We start from the raw sequence: 22,006 nt of genomic DNA, 5'->3' as shown, positions 1-22,006 counted from the left end.
AGCTTAGGTTTAAACTTTGAAGATTATATTTAAAAGCATGTATATTTAGTAGGCTTTCCAACTTTCATGTACTAGCGACCATCTACGTTCTCACTTTATCGGTTATATACAATCCCTTAACGATAATCATATTCCATTGTCCTAAATTTGTTTTAAGATATAGTTGTTTTTTGTAATATTTTGAGTCATTATAATATATTCTGAATCCCCTCTATTTATATATAATATGTTGATATTATAATGTTTTATTTTTCGAATTGTAGCTTTGTTTCTTGCACATTCTAATATTTATATTTTGATGTTTAATTGAAAACCGGTTCCGACAAGAACCGTTTAACTCGGTTCTGGGCCGGACCGGAACCGTTCAAATACGGTCCGGTTCCGGTTCTTATATTTAGCCTTTAATGGTTCCGTTTCGGTTCCGAAATGTTGCACACCCTAAGCGTCAGCTGAATGGATTATGGTTAATTTATTGTGATACTGACGGTGAATCTAACATAATTTATTAAAAACAAAATTTAATGACAACTTATGTTAAATCAAATGTGGAGAGAGCTTTGGTTTAAAGGTGCTGTCGTATATCGTATTGATGAATTTTCCTTGACCGAGTAGTGAAAAGAATGAAGACTATAGGAATAATCAAGATAACTCTTAAACAACTTACATGTTTATGCTGATTGAATAACATATTTTGAAGATGATGGTGGTTAATGAAGATCGATATTGTTAGCATAATAAGTTATTGGGTTTATTTGTATTGGGCCTTTATGGTCATTTCTGAAGGACTTATAACAATTATATGCAATATACATTCAATTAGGTTTAAGTTCTTTTATAATTAATGCATTCAGGTTTCTCATTAAGGACAATGTTGGGTTGGTCTCGGGCCAGGCCGTCTTTTTCTCAAGTTGCATGTATGATCGCCCCTACAAACTGCCTCGGTACATAACGGATTCTTACAACATATAATCAGGCATCAAAGAAAGGTAAATTTTAGGATGGCAATCGTGTTCGGGTGACAGGTATGTTAAAAACCTTAGACAAGCGAATCAAGAACACCAAACACGATATTGCATAAAACTTTTATGCGACTCTTTTCATTAATAAGAAACAAGAACAAAATAGGTTCTACTCCCTTTCTACTCTAACAAAAGAAAACTAATAATGGGTTTATATAACACCCAATAGCATACTCCTGCTCAAACTAGGAAACATAATCATACTAGACTTCTAATTTATTTAATAATAAATAAAAGATAACTATGAAACCAAGTTATTCAAGTTGGTCCCTAAACTTTAGATCTCCACCAAACCGCCCCTTGAGATCTTCCGTACCACCCTTGTACTTTTCGTATTAACCATTCGGGCTCTTTAAGTTGGGATTGCTCCAAGTTTTAGAAGGTATACTTACATAATGTCACAATATGTTTCTAAGAGTTCAAAGAGAGAATGTGTGAAAGAGATTGCGTTAAATTGGAAGCTAGCATCGATTGACTAGTCTAAAGTTGAAACCTTCCTACCATGTGACCAGTAGCTACCCATAAAAGACTTCCACAATATATTTTAGTCAAATTCATAACAACATGAATAATGAATAACAATGTAGCTAATGTATTATAATATTTTATAAATTCTTGGAGACGTTGCTGGTTGAACTAAAAAGTGTTTTAAAAATATAAAAATATTGACATCATCATCATATTGAGCTATAAATATATAACGACTTAAATTGGTCAGCCACTCAATCACTCATACCAATAGAACCCGCGAACCTCACAACATGATTAGACCATATTTCAATTTATTCATAAATCTTATTTGCAGTTTATTTACTATATTTGTTTTATGTCAGAATTCATATTTTGTTAAAATTATATTAATAACTTAGATTGATTTTCAGATCGATTGTGGATAAATCATAAAAGTTACAACGAACCATCTATTTATGGCAAACAATATAATAACATAAAAGTATAACATGACTAAGGTCCCACAGTATTTTTCTTTCAAGATTCTTTGGAAGGCCCATCATGTTAAGTGGAACCAATTCGTTGTGTTCAATTCCTTTTCCCATAATGGCTTCGTCTTAAGATTCTCATTGTCATTGATTTTTTATTATTTACTTAATTAGATCTTAATTGTTAGCATATGGGTTAATTCTCGAGCCCGAGTTAACTGATTATAACCGTCCTAACCAGTCCTACTTCAAGTTACAAAGATCGAGTTCGTTTAGTTTAAACCTAGCAGTGATAATCTCCAATTTATTTATTACATAGAGTCATAAAGATGGACTTTAATTTAATAGATAATCAGAAGTTTGAATTGGTTTCTATATGTGATTGATGATCTATATAACCCATCTAGTTTATGATTAGGGTTATCAGATATTGATCTAGTTTTTGAGTTATTTTTCTAGATCAATAAAATTGAAGAGTTTATTCATAAATTGTGTGTTTCAATTATGTTTTCGATCTTGTTTTACCAATTCACGAACGTGATTAATGATATATTAGTCGATAATAAATCATACTGGCAATTTAACTAGTTGTAGACTTGTAGTTTTAATTTCACTTCGCTATTAAATGCTATCTTGATCTATTGAAGAAGAAATCTTGTCTTCACTTGACCTTCATTTATATCAATTCAAAACAACTTACAATCTTTTGATTATGCTATAAATCGGTTAACCGGTCACTAGCGGAGATAAACTTACTTTTTCGTTAGATCAAGAAAGTAGAAATTATGACTCTCATTACTCGAATTATAAGTATGGATTACTCTCCATATTATCGAATAATGGTCAAAGTATTGAATATAAAAGTCTAATTTGTCAAAAAAAAAAGTATGTATAAGTGATTAGTTTCTTGTACTATCTCAAATAATACATTATTTAACTTTCTTATATTTTCTCGAATCATAAGTGATTAAGCCTTTTATATTAAGATTAATTTCATATATGTCTTTATAAACAACTTAAATATCATATATACTAAAAAAAATTTGAAATATCATATATGCTCTTACAAAGTAATTAAAATATCATATATGTACTTATAAAACAGTTAAAAATCATATATACCCCTATTCATTAATAATAATAATTTAATAAATGACCATTTTATCGTTATTTTTTTAAAAATTAAATTTCATAAATGCTTATTTTTTTTCGAATAGACCGTTATACCCCTTCCAATTACATAATGTGTTTATACTATATGCTATTATTCTAATTTTAATCGACTTTTCTCACCATTAACGACAACTAAATCATCTCTCGTCACTTCTTCAAAATTGCAAACTATTCGAAGATATATCGCATCGAATGGTATACATTATAAACATTTTATTGCATCTAATCAAACTATAGTAATATGGTCATTTTTAAATTTTTAATGAATTTGGTATATATGATATATTAATAACTTTGCAAGAACATATATGATATTTTTAATTTTGCATAGGTATATATGATATTTTTAATATTTGTAAGCGTATATATGAAATTGACCCTTTATATTATCTCGAATTATTAAAACACTCAACTATAAAAACAAATCTGAAAATTAGGTATCAATATGATTTTTACATCCCTATGAAAGGAACTTAGTAGAAAATTAGAAAATGCAATTTTAAACCTATATCATAGCAATGATATATTTTCTAAAAAGAAATGTTGGTGGTGTAACATATGTCAGGTCGGTCAGCATCTTGCTATTTCGTTACTTGGTTATTATTTATGAATAATAATATTTTGTTGTCGTTCAAAATATATATATTTTTTTCTAAATTTTAACCCAATTTCTTTTGACAACTACAAGATAATTTGTATTTTAAAAAGGCTTATATTCATACTCTATAGTCTATATATTAATGCTAAACGTTCATTATAAATATTTTTTACTCCATTCACGTTATCATCTTAATAAACGTAAAATACTCGAAGAGTTCAATAATTTATTAAAAGAATAAATAAAAATAAAAAAAAAGCTTGTAGTAGACTTTGTTAACTAATGCTCATTTGTTTGTATTGTATTATATTATGAAAAAAGGTATTTCAACAATATGTATGTCAGTATGTGATTAGCCACGTCAATAATATAGGTTAAAAGCTAGTGAATAAAGTCATAACATTAGGTAAACAAATAATCACCTCTAAAAGATTCGTGATGTCATTTAAAAACACTATTTTATAAATTGTTTTATATGTGTGTAGAATTATTAATGAATTGTGTTTCATAAAATATTTCCATGCAACATAACAATAATATTAAATTTTACATAGAATTTTAGAAAACCGGGTAACTTACAAAGTTACAAACTCTCTAATTTTGTTTATAAAATCTAAACTAGTATTTATCATGAGACTCGAACTTAACTTCATACGGAAAAATACCAATTATTGTAGCATTATGCACACACATCGTTACCATTATTGTCAACGCCTTTGATTGGGTAAGTAATTCAGTGAGTACATAGTATAACTGTATAAGTAAAAAATAATTAAGAGAAGTAAGCGCAACAGTTATGGGCAAAGTTCGAAAATAAGTACTCAACGCATTTTATACAATGAAGCAAAATAAACTAGAACATGTCTCATAAATATATACAAATAAGAATATTCAATGGGTATTCTTGATCATCTTTGAGGACGATCAAGTCATTAATTTTTAGCATTCGGTGTAAGCATCTTTCACTAATTTTTTTGGATGTTTACATGAAAAATGGGAAAAAATAAGTGTTTTCAAATAATGGACGCATGGTTAATATAATAACTGACATGACATACTTTTAGACGCTTTTAACATCCCTTGTTATAATATGACCTTAAAAATCGACTATCAAAATACTATGTGTGCATGGTTAATACGAAACCAATTCTATATAACAACCAAACGTTGAGTGTAAATGTTTACAAGTGAAATTGTTTATGGAACTCTTAGAAGTTTTTTTTTAATTTAAAATTGATATCTATAAACATTCCTTTATTATTATTATTATTATTATTATTATTATTATTATTATTGTTTAAAATGACGATTTGCTTGTGTGTTAGATCACCACACTCTTTAATTTGTAGAGCTCCGTTGCCCCACTCTAACCAGACTATGTTATTTTAACCGGGTCCACGTTGGCTTCAAAGTTTGGCTTGGGCATTCCCTGGAAAACCAGACCTTCGGCTACCAGTCTACCACTTGATAGCCGTCGTGTCATCACAATAGTAAAACTCTCTGGTGTACCACACGTTGGACTAAAACCTGGGTGGACCCGAGATTCAAGTTGGCAACCTCACAAGACCTAGTTTAAATCATTCATTATCGATATCCACTAAAGTACTACAAGTGAATATCGAACTCGAGTATTTTAAAGAATCTAATACTCCTATCACTAGATCACAATAAGATAATATAAACATCCCTATATGGAATGCCCAACAAACTTAAACTATTCAAATTGAAATATCTATCATTTTTCTCATCAAAAAAATGATGAAAGTGATATCAAAGTACTGAATACAAACTAAAGCACTTGTAAACCCCACACCAAATCTATCTCTCTCTCTCTCTCTCTCTCTATATATATATATATATATATATTATATATATATATTCATATATTATAATAATACACACACATATAATATCTTGGTTTTTGCCAAGCTATTTGGGGAAGATTCAGTTTCCAGTATGCTATGGCCCATAGATGGAATCCTCACAAAACAAAGGTACAACTTAAACCAATCTTTACTCTCATAACTTAACACACATATACATACATATCTCTGTATCCAACTATATGATACCCTGCTCATGCACATAACTTACCATGTCAAGATCATTTCTTTTATGTGCCATCATCATCATCATCATTATCCAATCACTTTCCACTTCCAAGATTCAATCTTTATCATGTTCTTCATCATCTTCATGGTTCCATCAACAGCCCAATAAACAATTTGAAAAAAAAAACAAACATTTTTTGGGAATTTGAAGAGGAATCAAACACATGGGTTCAAGTGAAATCAACTTATGATCTTATATCATGTGTTAATGATAACTGTACTAAAGTCGGCATCATCGAACCAAATCAAGATCAAGATCAAGATCAAGATCAAGATTCAAGCAAGAGTCTTGGTCAAAGAAAGAAGAAAGTCAAAGTAGATGAAAGAAAGATTGGGACTTTGGGGTCAAGAAACAGAATTTCGGTGAAGAAAATGTCGGATGACTAGATTTGGGTCACGGGTATAAGCGGGTCGATTTACGAGCGGTTTTGGAATGGGGTTCAGTGGGTGATTGCACCTCATGAATTGCCATTACTAGCTGGTCATGCAGTTTCTGTGTTCTTGGTCAAACATATAGTTCTTGCTCTATCTGAGGCTGGAATATTATATCAGGTAATCTAAAAGTTTCAATCATAAAATCAATCTTTCAAGTTTAGTAATTTATATTATTAACCTATTTTTGTTATTTAACTCGCAGATGCAGCTAAGTGAGAATTCGCAGCCGGTATGGATCGAGTTCCCAGCAATTCAAGATTCTAACACCGCGATACGAATAAAATCTGGAGTTATATCACATGATAGGGAGTAAGTATGATCGAGAGCGGAGGTTGTTATTTCAACCCGCTTTATTAAATGGGTCGATTTTGTTTCTGTCTTTAGGGGTGTGCATGGGTTGTTTGGGTCAGTTTTGTGCTCAAGTCGAACCAAAAACTCCAAAAACAGAAAATTCAGCTTTTGGTTTTTTCACAATGGTTGCTGTTCAGTGTTTACGGTTTTGCTATTTGGGCTTCAAATTTTCAGGCCGAAAAAAAGTTGCGCAAAATAGTGAATTCGGGCCTGAAACTTGGAGCCGAAATATTATTTTGTTAGTTAATGATTAAACTCAAAATAATGAACCTTTAACGTAAACGGGTCAAGTAAAAACCTTCGCTAAAAAATGGGTCGAATGTTTTTCAACCCGTTTTGACTTCTTTAATGAAAACAGGAAGATCTACTTCTGCACAAAAAACGGGCTGCTATTAGAGCTTAGTGAGATCAACACACCGAGGTTCGGTTTTCATTATTCTTGATTATTATTTATATTATCGAAAATGGTATTTTAATTTTTAACATTTTTTTCATATAACTTATATTACAAATTCACAATGTAAGCGGCTGGATGAACCATGGCAAGCCTCCTGGTGCAGATGTTGCAGCCATAGTTGACGCTGCTGAACTTAGACCGCAAGTCATATTCACTATAAGGTGGTCTTTTTGTTTCCATGACTTTAAAACAATTGACCCCATGATGATCTTTGTTACCAAAATGCAGCTCAACGGGTGATCTGTACGAGTTTGACCCGTCTTCAAAGCCATTGTGGAAGAAACATATATGGAGCCAAGACTCGACACACGACACTGCTTTAACACCATTGACTAGTTGCACAGCGCACCGAAGAACCGGGCCTCATTCCGACTCACTCTTTCTATTAACCAAAGTAGTTAATCGAAAAACTCGACATTTTCTAGAAATCCACAATTTTTAATAAGTTTATGGTTTAAATTTACCAAATTACAGGGAGGGAATTTGGTTGAAAGAAGACTGCATCAGAGGAAATGGAAATGGGTCGTCCATGGAAGCCCGAAAGATCAACAGTTTACATCCATGACACTCGCGACGGTCGATGAAACATACTCGAGTTCGGTCTCTTTGTTTTTAACAACGGCCACGGGATCCGTCGTAGAATACAACATCTCTAAGCAAGAAGGTATGTTTACGTAAGAATCCAGAACCGAGACCATATCGGTGAATAATATGTGTGTATTAAATAGCTGAAAATAGAGGTGTAAACGAGCCAAGCCACTCGAGATTGGCTCATTGAAAGCTCGAACCGAGCCGAGCTTCAACGGACCAGGCCTAAAAATAAACTTGCTTGATAAACGAGCCCGAGCCCGGGCTTCATTTATTAAGCTCCAGCCAGTTCACGGGCCTAAACGAGCCTATTATTTATATAACTTACATTTATATAAAATAAATATATATTTATATAATAATTATTATATATATAACTATGATAAAAATAACTAAATAACATGCATTCTGTTATATAAAAAATTATAACTAAAGTATATACAAAAAATGTTAAAAAATTTAGTAGATATTAAGTAATAAAATAATAAATTGACCGAACTTGAGCTCTCGTAAGACTTGGCTTGGCTCGTCTCGTTTACATCCTAGCTACAAAACCATCTCTCTATATATGACTCCAGGCTGCTCGTATAAAGACAGGCAAAAAAACATGGGTGACTCATGCGCATCCTCTACATGCTAAGGTGGCCAAAGCCGTGTCCGGGCTGCAATTTCAAGCGGGCCGGCTCATATTTCCTCTAGATGATGGTAGGCTCGGGGAACTCCACCAATCAATGACCGGAGGAGACGGCGTAGGCCCAAGCCCACCCGTAAACCGAAGACGTGTGTCCACAAAGTACACATGGTCAATAATAGACGCACCAGAGAGCGAAGGGTGGAACGCAGAATACTGCACGGAGGATCGTGGCCCGTTAAATTGCATTTCTGGTGTAAAACGACGATGAAACCACTAGACCTGGGTTCAGAAGGCGATCGGGAAACAAAGGACATGAGAATTATTATTTGGCGTCATTGGGAAGCAAGTCAAAAGATGATGTGTATGTTGACCGGGAAAGTTCGGTAAATTTGAATTTCCGGTTACGTGTTATGCATGAGGGTCGGTCGTTCTTTCTTGTAACGGGAGACCGGGTGATTTACGAGTATTTGAATATTGAAAATGCATGGCTTTGGCTTAAGCATGGGCATCATATGGGTATGAAAGGTACACTTGGGACTTATAATGGGAGTTTGTTTTTGGTGGATGCAAATAATGATTTGATTAACGGAGAAAGAGCCGGTAATGAGTTTGAATGGATAAACTGCTCGGCGATGAAGAAAGGGAGACAGGTGATCGGAGGTCCGCCTTGGGATGTTTCGCCATCAAAAGCTCCTAAAGTTAAACCCGAAGACTCACTGTTTTTCGTTAGCAGAACTGGAGGGTTGATACAATTAACGGTAAATTTGCAACTCGTGTGGTTTAGATCAAATACATCAACCCGATCACGACTTGTTTATTAAACGAGTTAAAGTCTGCTAATTGCAGGTTGCATTAAAGAAGTTAAAGTGGAAAGATTGTCGAAACCCGTCAAACACAAAGATCGCGAGTATCATAGACCAAGAAGTATTCAGAGAAAACATAGTTTTCGTGGTTGGACTTGATGGTAACTTGTACCAGTACAACAAGGTGACCGGGCTATGGCACGGACACCACCAGTCACGACACATGGTGCTATCAAGACAGCCCGGGACAGCTATGAGGGGTTCATTACACTCTTTATCCGGATCCCTGTTCATGCTATCTGAAGACGGTATGCTCGTTGAGTATTACTGGAACCCAATTGACAGCTGGGGTTGGGTTGAACATGGTTCACCATCTCCAGAGGTGACCTTAGTCGGCTCAACTGGCCCGTGCCTTGTGGGGAACCACTTGTTTTTAATCGGTTCGGACGGGAACGTGTATTTAAGGTATTGGGATCAAACAGTTTGGAAATGGAGTGACTGTGGGTTCCCTACAAAGGAAAACATTGTCAGTGAAAACCACGAGGAAGTGTGTGTTGACCAAGAAACTCGGGTTAGGATTCGTAAGGAATACCAAAAAGAAGCCGAAGATTGTGATCCAAAGGTTTGCTTTTACTTGTATCTTTATCTTTATAACGTTTTACTTTATCCGTTACAAAAAGCGTGACGGAAATGGAACCGTGTATACAGGTGGCGCCTACTCGACCGATTCCATTCACAGAATTTTCAGTGATTTTTGAGCTAAGAGACGGAAGGGTAAAACCGTAATTTTTCCATGCATGTTCGTTTCAACTTTATTAAGGAGAATTGAATGTATTATAATTCATGCTCGATTTTGTTACGTGTTTGTGTTGCAGTTGGCAGAAATGCAGAGAACAGAGGATTTACGGTGGGTGTGGTGGCGGACGATAGGAACCCCGACAGCCCGTTGCAATGCCATCTACTGGACGGCTGTGACAACATGAAGATAGATGACAGATCAAAAGTATTAACCGTCAATGTACATATAATAATAGTTAAAAGAACACAAAGCAGGATTACAACAAAAAACAATAAAACTTTCAAGCATTAGCAGCCATAGATCATGTGTAAATGCATAATTCTATTGTAAAAATGTACGCTTCGGCTTAAAAAATAGTATGAAAGGGCCATTTGTTGCTTCAACAAGGTTCATGACCATACAACAATAAACCAGTGGAAGCTGGATTTGAACCCGAGACCTTTAAATTGGCCAACTCGGTAACAAAAACAGAACAGATACATCCAATTTATCATAATCTAGTGCAACCAAAAACAATAAAACAAAATCATAGTTAGAAAAATAATTCAAAAACCTTCAAATTACAATACTACCAACATCTAACAGAAAAATAAAATACTTCCTTGAAAAGTAAAATTTTCAAAAACATATGATATGAGAAAACAATCCTCTCTGCATAGGCAGTTACTCGGTACAAATTACACGCATCGATGAAAGGTTAAACCATAGATGAAACAGTACCATGATGCTTTAGAAGCATACGAAATCAGAATCTCCTTCTAGGACTTCTTGACCGATGACCATGTGGCGATCTACACATAAAAGTAACAAAAAAAAAACAAACACGCATTAATTACATTAAATATTGAAAAAAAATGCATTTGATGATTAAAAATTTAAAAGTGATAAGACATACCTCCTCCTGTTATTTCTCCTTTTAAAAGGGCCTCTACTGAATGCCCAATCAACATTGACGGTTTGCGTAAGAAGTTCACCTCCATCCATTGAGGCTATGGCTTTCTCTGCTTCTTCATAATTCTCATATTCGATCAGTGCATAGCCCTGATAACCAACAATAAATATCATCTCATGAACCACGAAAAAAGAAATGAGTAAACTAAAGATTCATTTTAAACAATGCTTTACCTTAACAAATCCAGTACGACGATCAAGATTTAGATGCAAATTCTTGATCTCCCCAAACTCTCCAAACGCATTTTGTAGGTCATCTTCTTGTGCCTCTTCATGCACTCCGGTAACCAGAATAATCCAACCTTCAATTGCTACATACGCCATGTATAAAGATTCACTAAAGCTAATACTTTCTGAGTTTACATATATACATAAAACAAGCTCCAAATTGTATATAGATGTAATCTAGAATACATTAACAAACTATACTAAAAGCAGTTATCAGAAAATTATATGTATGAAATCTGACACCAAGTAATGTTTGAAATAGCTAAGGAGCAACATGTTAGAGACACAGAAACAGGAACTTTCATAAATTGTAGTCATCAAGTCTTAATCTTTTATATTAAAAAAAATAACAAACGAGTACTTGATAATAATCAAAGTTACCAGATATCTAGTTTAACTGTCTACACTCGTTATATGTTTTAATTTAAGTATTTTCGGGTGACTGAAGCCAATCCTAGTGATCCATACCATTCCTGATTTTACTATCTGTATTTTTCAAGTACTACAAAACAGAAAACAAACTTACATTTCGGATCAAGTAGATAGGTCATAATGACTTCTCGAAAATGATCGCTATGTTATAAATGCTTCAAAAAGGGTGAAAATAGATATCACTTCAAAACACTACCTTGAGCTGCTAATGTTATTGTTCTTAGTAAACTCCACATACCATTCAAGACCTAATTTTTCTTCATGGAAACTACATAGATCTCAAACCACAAGAGAGAACAAAAACACAAACAAAAACAAATATAGACCTTCTCTTTTTACTAGAAAAATCATGCAATATACAATTGAAGTATCAACATTTTTCATACTATATCCTGAAACGTAACTTCAGTTTTATAAAACTAGCACTAGGTGTATATTACTCTTTTTCTCTATATACTTTCAGTTTTAAATAGATTATCTACAGTTTCTTTTTACCATAAACTTTCCATGAAACTTTTACTACATATTTTCCGTCTCTTGTGCGAAATCAATGTCAAAATCAAGTAACACCAGCTACAAAAAAAACTCATTTCCTACCATCAGTGTTGCAAAATTCGGATTCCAAGGTGGACTAGTCGGTCCTCGGAGCCCTACCTTGGAGACTTTCTTCAACTCGGCCTGAATTAGTTGGAGGCGGTCAAAGTCGGTCAAAATCAGGCTAGAAATTTCTAAAAGTCGTTTAAAGTCGGGCTAGGATTCTCTAAAAGTGAGTAAAAGTCATTCAAAAGTCGTTGAGTCAGCTAGAGTACCTTTTTTGATGTGAATTACGCTTATTTTGACAAATATATGATATCCAAAATTTAATTTGCTTTATATTTACCATGTTCGAGTTCTCTCCGAGTACACCCAACTCCCCAGTCAGCTGCCTTGGGTCCGCCTAGCGACTTCTAAAGCCAGTTATAAACCAAATTAAACCATTTTACAATACTTTGAGCTATAACTCTATTACAATGTTTTAAAAACCCTAATTCCCATCTGTTGTGCAGCTAACTAAAAATACTGTAATTCGTTATAAACCCTAAAAAAGACTACACAAAATTCACAAACTTGAGCTTAAATTCTAACCGTCTAACTAAATAACTAACTAACAATAACAACAAAATAGTGGATGTATATTGTATAAGATATTATTATACAAGTTTATATTATAATAATAACTAACATCGTTCGGGACCGGGTCCACCATCGGAATCGAGCGAATCAAACCGGCCGGACATACGAGTGGTACGTCCGGCGTCAGTTTCTTCACGGAAGCCACGGCCTTTTGTTTTCTTAGGACCGGATCCAGCTGTGGTGATGGCGGATTTGAGTTTGGGTATGTGAGCGGCGGCGGGAGAAGAAGAAGCGTCGGCGTCGACGTCGACTGTGGCTTCTTCGTCCATGAGGTCATCGTCATCGGGCTCGAAGTCCAGTGCGTCTACGTCCGCAGCGTTCGCCATTGAGTTTGGTTGGAAGAGAAACTGTGTGTGTTGGTTGGTTGGTTGTTTTGATTAGATATTAACATCGGTTTAAGTTGAGGTTTTGATATGTTTCAGTTCAGGTTTTGCTGGTTTTGGTTCGGTTCTGAACCTATGTTTCCAATCGATTTTAAACCGGTCTCTAAATAATCGGTTTTAAACCGGTTTGATTTTCAGGTCAGTTTGATTAACCGGTTTTTTGTCCACCTCTAATGGCACTACTTAAATTGGAGAGCTTCAATACCCCACCCTAGTCGGTGTATGTGTGTTTTAACCAGGTTCACGCTGGTTTCAGAGTTTGGTTTGGGCGTTCCTCTGGGGAATCATACTATCAGCTGCCACTTGAAAGTCCAGTGTTGTCGCAAGAGCATAACTCCGTATGTAACATTATATCCTTCATTGGCATGATCCACCAAAAGTGACATAGCTTGGGATCGATCGAACTTGAGTCTCCATTATATAATTCAAGTTTCATACCACTAGGGCACAAAATGATGGATTATCACGTGTTTATTCGTATTTTTTTGTATCTGAGTTTAAAAATAATTTATTGAATTTTTTTAAAAAGACATTATTAGTTTTTAGAAATTTTCCTTTTTAAACTTATCAAAAAAAATAAAATAAAATGGACTTGTGATGGCCAAACAGTTTTTTAATTTATCGTCTTTTAATAAATTGTTCTCAAACTCAATCTCAAACATGCTCGCAAGAGCATAACTCCGTATGTAACATTATATCCTTCATTGGCATGATCCACCAAAAGTGACATAGCTTGGGATCGATCGAACTTGAGTCTCCATTATATAATTCAAGTTTCATACCAGTAGGGCACAAAATGATGGATTATCACGTGTTTATTCGTATTTTTTTGTATCTGAGTTTAAAAATAATTTATTGAATTTTTTTAAAAAGACATTATTAGTTTTTAGAAATTTTCCTTTTTAAACTTATCAAAAAAAATAAAATAAAATGGACTTGTGATGGCCAAACAGTTTTTTAATTTATCGTCTTTTAATAAATTGTTCTCAAACTCAATCTCAAACATGCTCGGTGTTAGTGTCTTAATGTTCATCTACAATACCACAAGAACCAATTTTTCTTAATATGGCAAATTTTTTAATGAAAACCAAAAAAAAAACCATTCTTTTAATTGACATGAACACACATGAATCAATGTTTGCCACTTTTAAGGAGAAGGAATGATAGAAGGAAGAGAATGTCACACTCCGATCAAAGGCAGCGGAACATATCGGGGTGCAACGGATTGCCTAAGAACGCAAGACATTATTAAAGTGACAATATTTGATCAACTCATTTAATTTCATAAAATCATAAAAAGTCACATAACATATTCATACAATAACCGAATTCAATCATAGCAAAATAATATACTATTCGTTTTGCTAATATCCTAATAGTCTTGATTACGTTTTTCTTCAAGTCCTCAAATCAACCTAGAGTCAAACTTGTAACATTGTATAAAATATAATTTGTCAACACAAAGGTTGGTGAGAAATTTCATAGTTTTGAACAATAAGTATATAATAGGAAATTCCACAACTTGTATACAAAACAATGAATAATAGCAACAATTTAGATAATGCAATCGTTAATAAGAATACATTAACGACACCTTTCTATAAGGGGATGCCAAATAGATTCAGATTTATATGAAATCGTTAATAAGAATACATTAACGACACCTTTCTATAAGGGGATGCCAAATATACTCGAATTTATGAATCAACCAACCCAAAAGCGGTAAACACATTAGCAATTTAAGCATGTATGCATTTAACAACAATTTAAGCATGTACACAATTTAAGGTATACAATAAAGTTTGTGGTTTAAGACTCAAGTATAAAACATTTAGTTTGAATAGGTATGCAATATCACCCCCAAAACAAAAGATGAAAAACGGGGAATGAAAAGTACTCACGTTCAAGTAATAAACTTGATTGGTAAAAAGACGAGTAACCGAAAGGATGAGGTTTAACGAGCAAAGCCTAGATGTAAGGAAGTCTTGTGTTAGAAAGGTTGTCTAGGAAATCTTTAAATAAAGTAAATGATAGGAAATACAAACAATTTAAAGTTTAAGGTTTAAAATATAAATATTTAAGAAATTACAATAATAGTTATTTAAAAATATAAGTTTGCTTGAAAGCAGGTTAAATTTTCTCAAAATTTACCCCTCTTTAAATTTTCTTGTTCCTCTATTCACAACCACTCACAATTCTCTAAATATTTTTAGAGATTTCTCTCATAAAATTTTTAGAGGACCTGATGTGAATGCTCTTAAGCAAACGAGCTGAAAACGCAACCAATTGAAAGCTTCGGCATCCACTAGTATACATTTATTTTAAAATCACAAAACCACTCACTCTTTTATCTTTTGAAATTATTTTGTAATATACTTTACTGTAGTGGTAAGAATACAACTTATACTTGTAATCAGGTCACGTCGAGTCGGCTCCTTTAGTGTAAAAGTTTACCATTCGACCCAAACCCTCTTAGACCAGACCAGTAGTTACCCAATACGACCATTTTCACCAGTTTGCGTTAAATAAACGATAAACTAGAAAAGAAAATCTTGTATGCTGAAAACTAACACATTAAACAAATAGGCTGTTTGTTTACGTCTGAATGGAACCATTCAGATGTAAACATCTGATTCATTCAGACTTCAGACTGTTTGGCTCTAAACAGAAAAACATCTGGATTGTTAAAATTATGTCTGAATCATTCAGATTTGTTGTTGTTGCTGAATGGGACAAAGACTCATTTAAACATTATTTATTCAGATCTAAAAGAATCAAACAGTCTCAAAGTCTATAGTGAAAATAAAAGGGGGAAAAGATGGACTAAAATAAAATAGTTATTTTTTAAATAAATATATATTGTGATGGGCCAGGACGCCAGGTGACCCAAGTTGGGTTGGAGAAAAAGAATAGTCTGAAAACCCTAATCACCATAATATCATTAATCTTTATCAAATCAAGCACTATAAATCCAGACCACCACCACTCATCGTTTAATCTCATCTCACCGCTAGCTTCATATCTACGACCAACTGGTATTCAATTTTTATTATTTTTTCAATCTAATTCGTCCGTTTTTTAATTTATTATTGTGCAATGATGAAGCATATTGTGGACTAGAGTTTCTGATGTTGGGCTCTTCTTCCCATTTTCTTTGACGACAAACCCTTGGCTGACTGAGCACAATCAATTAACCATTATTATTATTATTATTATTATGTGTTTATGTTTTCGAAAGAAATCAATTTGGGGCTTATGATGATAAATATAATTATCTTAGCGGATTTCAGTGAGATTTATTAAATTAATGATCTGTTTGTTACACACACTGAAGCTCTTATTTTTAATTTTAATTTTAATTTAATAAAACATTGGAATGAAGAATATGTTGTGGACAAGGCAACGAAAGTTGTTTTGCCGTGATCCCATTTCAAAAAACGACTTCTCTTTCCACTGAGCGATTCTTTTAGGGGTTTTTTTAGATACACCGTGGGGTGTTTAGGAAACACCCACCCACTAAGCCACGGATCGGCCGATCCGCCGCTTATGGCTTGGGTGTTTTTGAAAGTTGTGTTTTTTTGTCATTTTGCTCTCTTTTTTGTTATTTTATTATTTTATTATTTTATTTTTTTTGGACGGCCAACAAAATAAAATTTTATTAAAACACACCAAACATCCAACTCGAACTAGCAAGACACTAGCCCGAGGACTAAGAAAACCCAACAAAACCACCATGGAAAGTTTACAAAACATGCATAACTAAACCTTGAACCTACACCAATCCTCCCAAGACAAGCTAGACCCACCCGACCTATTCTTAATCCCGATATCTTCGTATGGGGGAGATTTGAAATTAGTGACCAGGTGATACCGGCGGTTAATCTTCTTGACGATTTGCATGCCTTGTGCCCGTCCATGGTCCAGCTCTTGCGGCGGAAGCGGCGGTTGAATGGGTAGGTGCTGCAGTTGGTTCCCGTAGCCCAAAGAAATCGCAATCCGCGTAACGAACGTGCCACCAACCAATTTCCCGCGGCCCTGCCTGTGCGAGTAAATGGCGAAGTAGTCGCCGAAACCCCGAGCTAGGTTGCAGTGTCTCCCCGTAAGCATGCATCGCAAAAAAAAACAGGTCACAGAGGTTGCAGTGTTCTGAACCCCCGTGACGACCCTGTACGGTGTGAGCGATAAGCATGTGTAGGTACCTATAAAAAAACAATAAAATATTAATATAATATAATATAATATAATATAATATAATATAATATACATATACATATATATATATATATATACATATACAAACCTGTGCAACGGATCCCTGATGGTTGAGGCTTTGGTGTCTGGCTCGAATTCTCTGTCTTTTATAGGCCAAGGTGTATCACTAATCTTCGTCCAAAAACGTTTCAACACGTCATCTGGTGTTTCGTGTATGCTCTCCGTGTAAACAAGGGCGGTTATATCCTCAATTTTGTACAAGCCTAGCGCTCTGGCAAACTCCTCCATCGACAGATGACGCCAAATCCCGAAAATACGGAACCGAACTTCCGCCTGACTGGTATCCGCACCCTCACATCTGGACCTCCGGATCTCCCTCCAGGCGTGGCCTGAAACAATATTTACATGTTGGTTAAATAATAAAATGTTACTTTATTTATAAGAAAAATTGAAAAGGAAAAAAATACCTGAAAACGAACGTTGAGTAAAACTCTAGCGTGAGGACCCGGTAAGCTGGTTCCTCTACGGTAAACAATCTCTCCCAAGTGTATCATATCCTACAATTCTTTCCAGCCTGTTTTTCGCCCGAACCATTTTTATAAACTCCCTAGACAAGAACGAGTTAGGTTTTGGCTCTATTCTCCGGAGCTGCGTAAACTTGATTTGATAATCGGACTCTGGGTCAAACATCAAATCTGGGTAAATATCAAGTAGTTCGTCCCCTTCAATGTATCTATCCGCCATCTGTGCTTAACATATAAAAATAAACCGTTATGGTCAAACTCGTAACCCAAACCCGTTTCCTTGTCAAACCCGTAACCCAAACCCGTTTCAGGGTCAAACCCGTTTCCGGGTCAAACCGTAACCCGTTATTATCGAACTTGTTTTCTAACCATCCCGTAACCCAAACCCGTTTCATCATCAAACCCGTAACCCAAACCCGTTTTCTAACCATCCCGTAACCCAAACCCGTTTCATCATCAAACCCGTAGCCCAAACCCGTTTTATAACCTTCCCGTAATCCAAACCCGTTTCCGAGTCAAACCCGTAACCCAAACCCGTTTCCTGGTGAAACCCGTAACCCAAACCCGTTTATCATCATACCCGTAACCCAAAACCGATTTCTATCCATCCCTTAAACCAAACCCTTAAATCAACCAGTTTGATTAACAAACCCATAAACCCTTAATCTAAATGAACACCTATATCAAAATAGAGTAAAACCGAAGTATCATAGTTACCTTATTGTTGCCGGGTCAGAGTTGGTGTTGTTAAAGACAGAAGAGAAGAAGTTCGGGACTATTGGGGGCGGGTTAGGGTTGTGTGGTGTTGTTTGAGATTGAATGTGTAAAGTGATGGTGGGCGGCGGGTTAGGCCTTAGGGTTGTGTTTAACTTTGATCCGCGGCTTATCACCCAATCCGCCGCTTAGTAGTATTTTTTTTTAATTTAACTATCTAAGGTATAAATAAATTTTATATAAAATAATTTTATATATTCAAAATATATAAACGGAATTATACTAATAAAAACACAAATTTGATAGGGAACCAATACTAAATTACAAATTTGAATATATAAACGAATTGAAACTAATAACAATTAACAACACAAATTTTATATTAAATCAATAATAAATTACAAATTTGAATAAATACAACAAAAGACACTGGATATTACATCAAATTCTATACAGAGACTAATTTCTAAGATCATCTTCTGATAAGCACTCCAAAAATAGCATCAACACAGCAGCTTTTTGCCGTGGCTCTCCACTCACCGGCAAGCAAGTCACCGGAATCCGTCTCGGCCCACGGCTACAGGTTTGCCCCACTAGAAATGGGGAATAATCAATCATTACTCCCGGGTATCTTGGCCGACAGCAGCTCCCCAGCCACCCGGAATGTCAATTCCGGAGCACTCCTAGATACACCAGAACTAGTACCGTATACAGGTACCGTTATGCCCACATATTTCCTCCATTAGCTGGCCCTTGCGATCTATCATGCAAGGCGACTGTTTGTGGGGACAATGAATTTATCAAAGATCGGTGTCATCTTCCTTATTACATTGGAAACCCACCCCATGGAGGTTGATACGGGACTTTATTATTACAGAGCTACCAATGCTCCCCGACACAATCACCAAAATCCCAAGTAAAGGACACTGTCGGGATATATGAAGGGGGACTACTAAAGTGTTCCGCCTGCTCACGGCAGTTGCACTGGTAGCTCAAAAGTTCAAAATAGCATCTACACAGTAACCACTATTATTTTTAAAATATATGTAAACAACCGAATGCAAAAAAACAAGGTTGAAAAATATATATTTTTAATATCTATTTTATATATATTATTAATGTATATATATTTATATATTTAAAATATATTTTATATATATTATTAATAAATATATATTTATATATATAATTTTAAAATCTATTTTATATATATTACTAATAAATATATATTTTTAAAATCTATTTTATATATATTATTAATAAATATATATTTTTATATATGTTTTTAAAATCTATTATATATATATATTATTGTTATTTTGTAATAATAACGGACTCCAGAATAACATCTATGCAGCCACCACTATTTCAGAACGAAATTATTATGGCTGTGTAGAAGCTATTTTTGGACTCCGTCGTCATTATTTTCCGCCAACATATGGTTTTATCTGGGCCTTTATTTTGTAATAATAACGGACTCCAAAATAACATTCACACAGCCACCACTATTTCTGAACGAAATTATTATGGCTGTGTAGATGCTATTTTCGGACCCCGTCGTCATTATTTTCTGGTGGTGGTGGTTTTGGTGGTATAATCTGGGGGATGTTTTGAGTGAAAGGTTGAGTGTTTATTTTGATTTTGGCGATTTGAACGGTTAGAACCCGTGGGTATTTAACATCTTCAAAAAATAAATTCGATAAGCTGCGGATCGACCACTAAGTCGCGGATCCGATTTACATCAGAATCCGCCGCGGATCGACCCCTAAGCGGCGGATTCGATCTACCTTTTGAAGATATTTATTAATATTTTAATATTTCTGGTACTTTTTTATATTTAAAAAAATATATATATTTTAACATGATATATTTAATTATTTAAAAAATATATATTATCGAAAGAATTTTTTTAAATATCATTTCTTATATTTTTTAAATAATTTTTTATCATTTTTTATATTTTTAAATATCGAAATTAAAACTTGTTAATAATATATTATTTTAAAGTTATATATTGTATTATGTTTTATTTTTTTAAATAAACATATTATCAGATATATTTGTTTATAAAATATATTATTTTTAAGTTTTTATCATGTTTTATTTTTATAAACAAACATATTATTTTTAAGTTTTTATCATGTTTTATTTTTATAAATAAACATATTATCAGGTATATTTGTTTATAAAAAATATTATACTAATAAAAACACAAATTTGATATTAAACCAATAGTAAATTATACTGGATATTACATCAAATTCTATACAACGACTAATTCCTAATCATCTTCTGGTTTATTATTAGTTCTTCTCGATAAGCACTCCAAAAATAGCATCAACACAACATCTCTTTGCCCCACAAAAAATGGGGTAGAATCATTAAGCCCGCGTATCTCTGTTGGTCGGAGCACTCCAGCCACCTAGTTATCAAATCCGTCCGTATACACGGGATAACTTTAAATAAGGTACCCTATACAGGTACCGTCATGGAAGCTCTCGCGATTTACCATGGGTGTCATCTTTGTTGATACAGGAAACCCAATACAGGCATCGGTGCCATCTTTGTTGAGACAGGAAACCTCATGGTAAATCGATCGCTCACGTTTTCAAAATAACATCTACACAGTCACGTTTTCAAAATTATTTTCTGGTGGTGGTGGTGGTTTTTTGTGGTATAATCTGGTGATGTATAGCGTTTTTTGTGTTTTTGGCGAGTTGAACGGTTAGATGTGGTGGGTATTTAACATCTACGAAAATTAAACACGATCCGCCGTGGATCGACCACTAAACGGCGGATCCGATCTACTTTTGAAGATATATATTATTATTTTAATATTACTGGTACTATTTTATATATTTTTTTAATTTACATTTTTTATCATTATAATAAAAATATATTCTATATTTTATCAAGTTATTTTTTTTTAATAACACAAACATTTTACAAATCATCCTAAATAAACTAGCTCTTCAGTTTGCACTCGCCAAGTTTCCCTTATTCGCATATACTCTTTTATACGATCTTCGTACAAAGACCTCCATTCGTGCGCCGCTTCGTTGGCGTATCCTTCCCATTGACGTGCTGGTAGCGGCACGGGGAAATTCCCTTCTAATTGTATGTTGAGCCAATGATTATCCTTAACATTTAACACTACTATTACCGGAATCTGAGATAGTGGTTCCGGACTCATTCTCATTGGGAAGTAACTCTCACTGGAGGTCAGATGGAGGTTGATTAAAACACTGTCATACGTCTGAGCCACTACGTGTCCGTGCCCAAGTAACTTAAACCACCTACTCTTTTGCTGGAATAAAGCAGACGTTGAGTAGTCCAGCGAATCACGAACCGTGTCATAATTACCGGTTACCTCGTAGTTCAACCTTTCGCTCCACCAGGATTTGTTAGTGACCATCTCATTCCTCATGCTTGCTCTGACCTCCTTCCAGTTCTGTTGACGCATGCCTAAGCCGACAGCGATTG

General features: G+C 34.3%; 2 protein-coding genes, 1 long non-coding RNA gene and 2 other non-coding genes across 5 annotated transcripts; 4 read left to right on the top strand and 1 right to left on the bottom strand.

The window, feature by feature from the left end:
* Positions 1-5,622: 5,622 nt before the first annotated feature.
* LOC143618856 (uncharacterized) lies at positions 5,623-7,046 on the top strand. The gene is made up of 3 exons (XR_013151090.1): positions 5,623-6,391; positions 6,477-6,583; positions 6,984-7,046. It is a non-coding gene; the product is annotated as an uncharacterized LOC143618856 (long non-coding RNA).
* Positions 7,047-8,567: 1,521 nt separating this feature from the next.
* LOC143618928 (uncharacterized) lies at positions 8,568-10,262 on the top strand. Its single transcript, XM_077090980.1, has 4 exons — positions 8,568-9,062; positions 9,151-9,729; positions 9,816-9,881; positions 9,983-10,262. The coding sequence occupies exons 1-4, from the start codon at positions 8,715-8,717 to the stop codon at positions 10,088-10,090; spliced, it is 1,101 nt and encodes a 366-aa protein (XP_076947095.1). The 5' UTR covers positions 8,568-8,714; the 3' UTR covers positions 10,091-10,262.
* A 132-nt stretch (positions 10,263-10,394) lies between these two features.
* LOC143618929 (RNA-binding protein Y14-like) lies at positions 10,395-13,039 on the bottom strand. The gene is made up of 4 exons (XM_077090981.1): positions 12,740-13,039; positions 11,032-11,168; positions 10,802-10,947; positions 10,395-10,697 (listed from the first exon to the last, which is right to left on the bottom strand). Exons 1-4 carry the CDS (start codon positions 13,014-13,016, stop codon positions 10,652-10,654), a joined length of 606 nt encoding a protein of 201 aa, XP_076947096.1. The 5' UTR covers positions 13,017-13,039; the 3' UTR covers positions 10,395-10,651.
* Positions 13,040-16,322: 3,283 nt separating this feature from the next.
* Positions 16,323-16,410, top strand: LOC143619019 (small nucleolar RNA R11/Z151). Its single transcript, XR_013151130.1, has one exon. It is a non-coding gene; the product is annotated as a small nucleolar RNA R11/Z151 (small nucleolar RNA).
* Positions 16,411-16,419: 9 nt separating this feature from the next.
* On the top strand, positions 16,420-16,535 carry LOC143619020 (small nucleolar RNA Z152/R70/R12). Its single transcript, XR_013151131.1, has one exon. It is a non-coding gene; the product is annotated as a small nucleolar RNA Z152/R70/R12 (small nucleolar RNA).
* The last annotated feature ends 5,471 nt before the right edge of the window (positions 16,536-22,006 follow it).

The sequence above is a fragment of the Bidens hawaiensis genome, unplaced genomic scaffold, assembly GCF_021521415.1.
Source record: "Bidens hawaiensis isolate Kalapana, Puna unplaced genomic scaffold, B.hawaiensis_p1.1 tig00002343_1, whole genome shotgun sequence".
NCBI classification, from domain to species: Eukaryota; Viridiplantae; Streptophyta; class Magnoliopsida; order Asterales; family Asteraceae; genus Bidens; species Bidens hawaiensis.
Note: the sequence above shows the minus strand (reverse complement) of the source record. Positions and strands in the feature narration are given on the sequence as shown.

Bases quoted from the DNA above. Each gene is read 5' to 3' on its own strand.
- LOC143618928 (XM_077090980.1), top strand. From the start codon at position 8,715: ATGCATGAGGGTCGGTCGTTCTTTCTTGTAACGGGAGACCGGGTGATT. The intron at 9,063-9,150 runs GTAAATTTGCAA...TGCTAATTGCAG, and splicing joins GAGGGTTGATACAATTAACG to GTTGCATTAAAGAAGTTAAA. The intron at 9,882-9,982 runs GTAAAACCGTAA...TTTGTGTTGCAG, and splicing joins TTGAGCTAAGAGACGGAAGG to TTGGCAGAAATGCAGAGAAC.
- LOC143618929 (XM_077090981.1), bottom strand. From the start codon at position 13,016: ATGGCGAACGCTGCGGACGTAGACGCACTGGACTTCGAGCCCGATGAC. The intron at 11,169-12,739 runs GTTAGTTATTAT...TGGCGTATGTAG, and splicing joins TGGACCCGGTCCCGAACGAT to CAATTGAAGGTTGGATTATT. The intron at 10,948-11,031 runs GTAAAGCATTGT...GTTGGTTATCAG, and splicing joins GTCGTACTGGATTTGTTAAG to GGCTATGCACTGATCGAATA.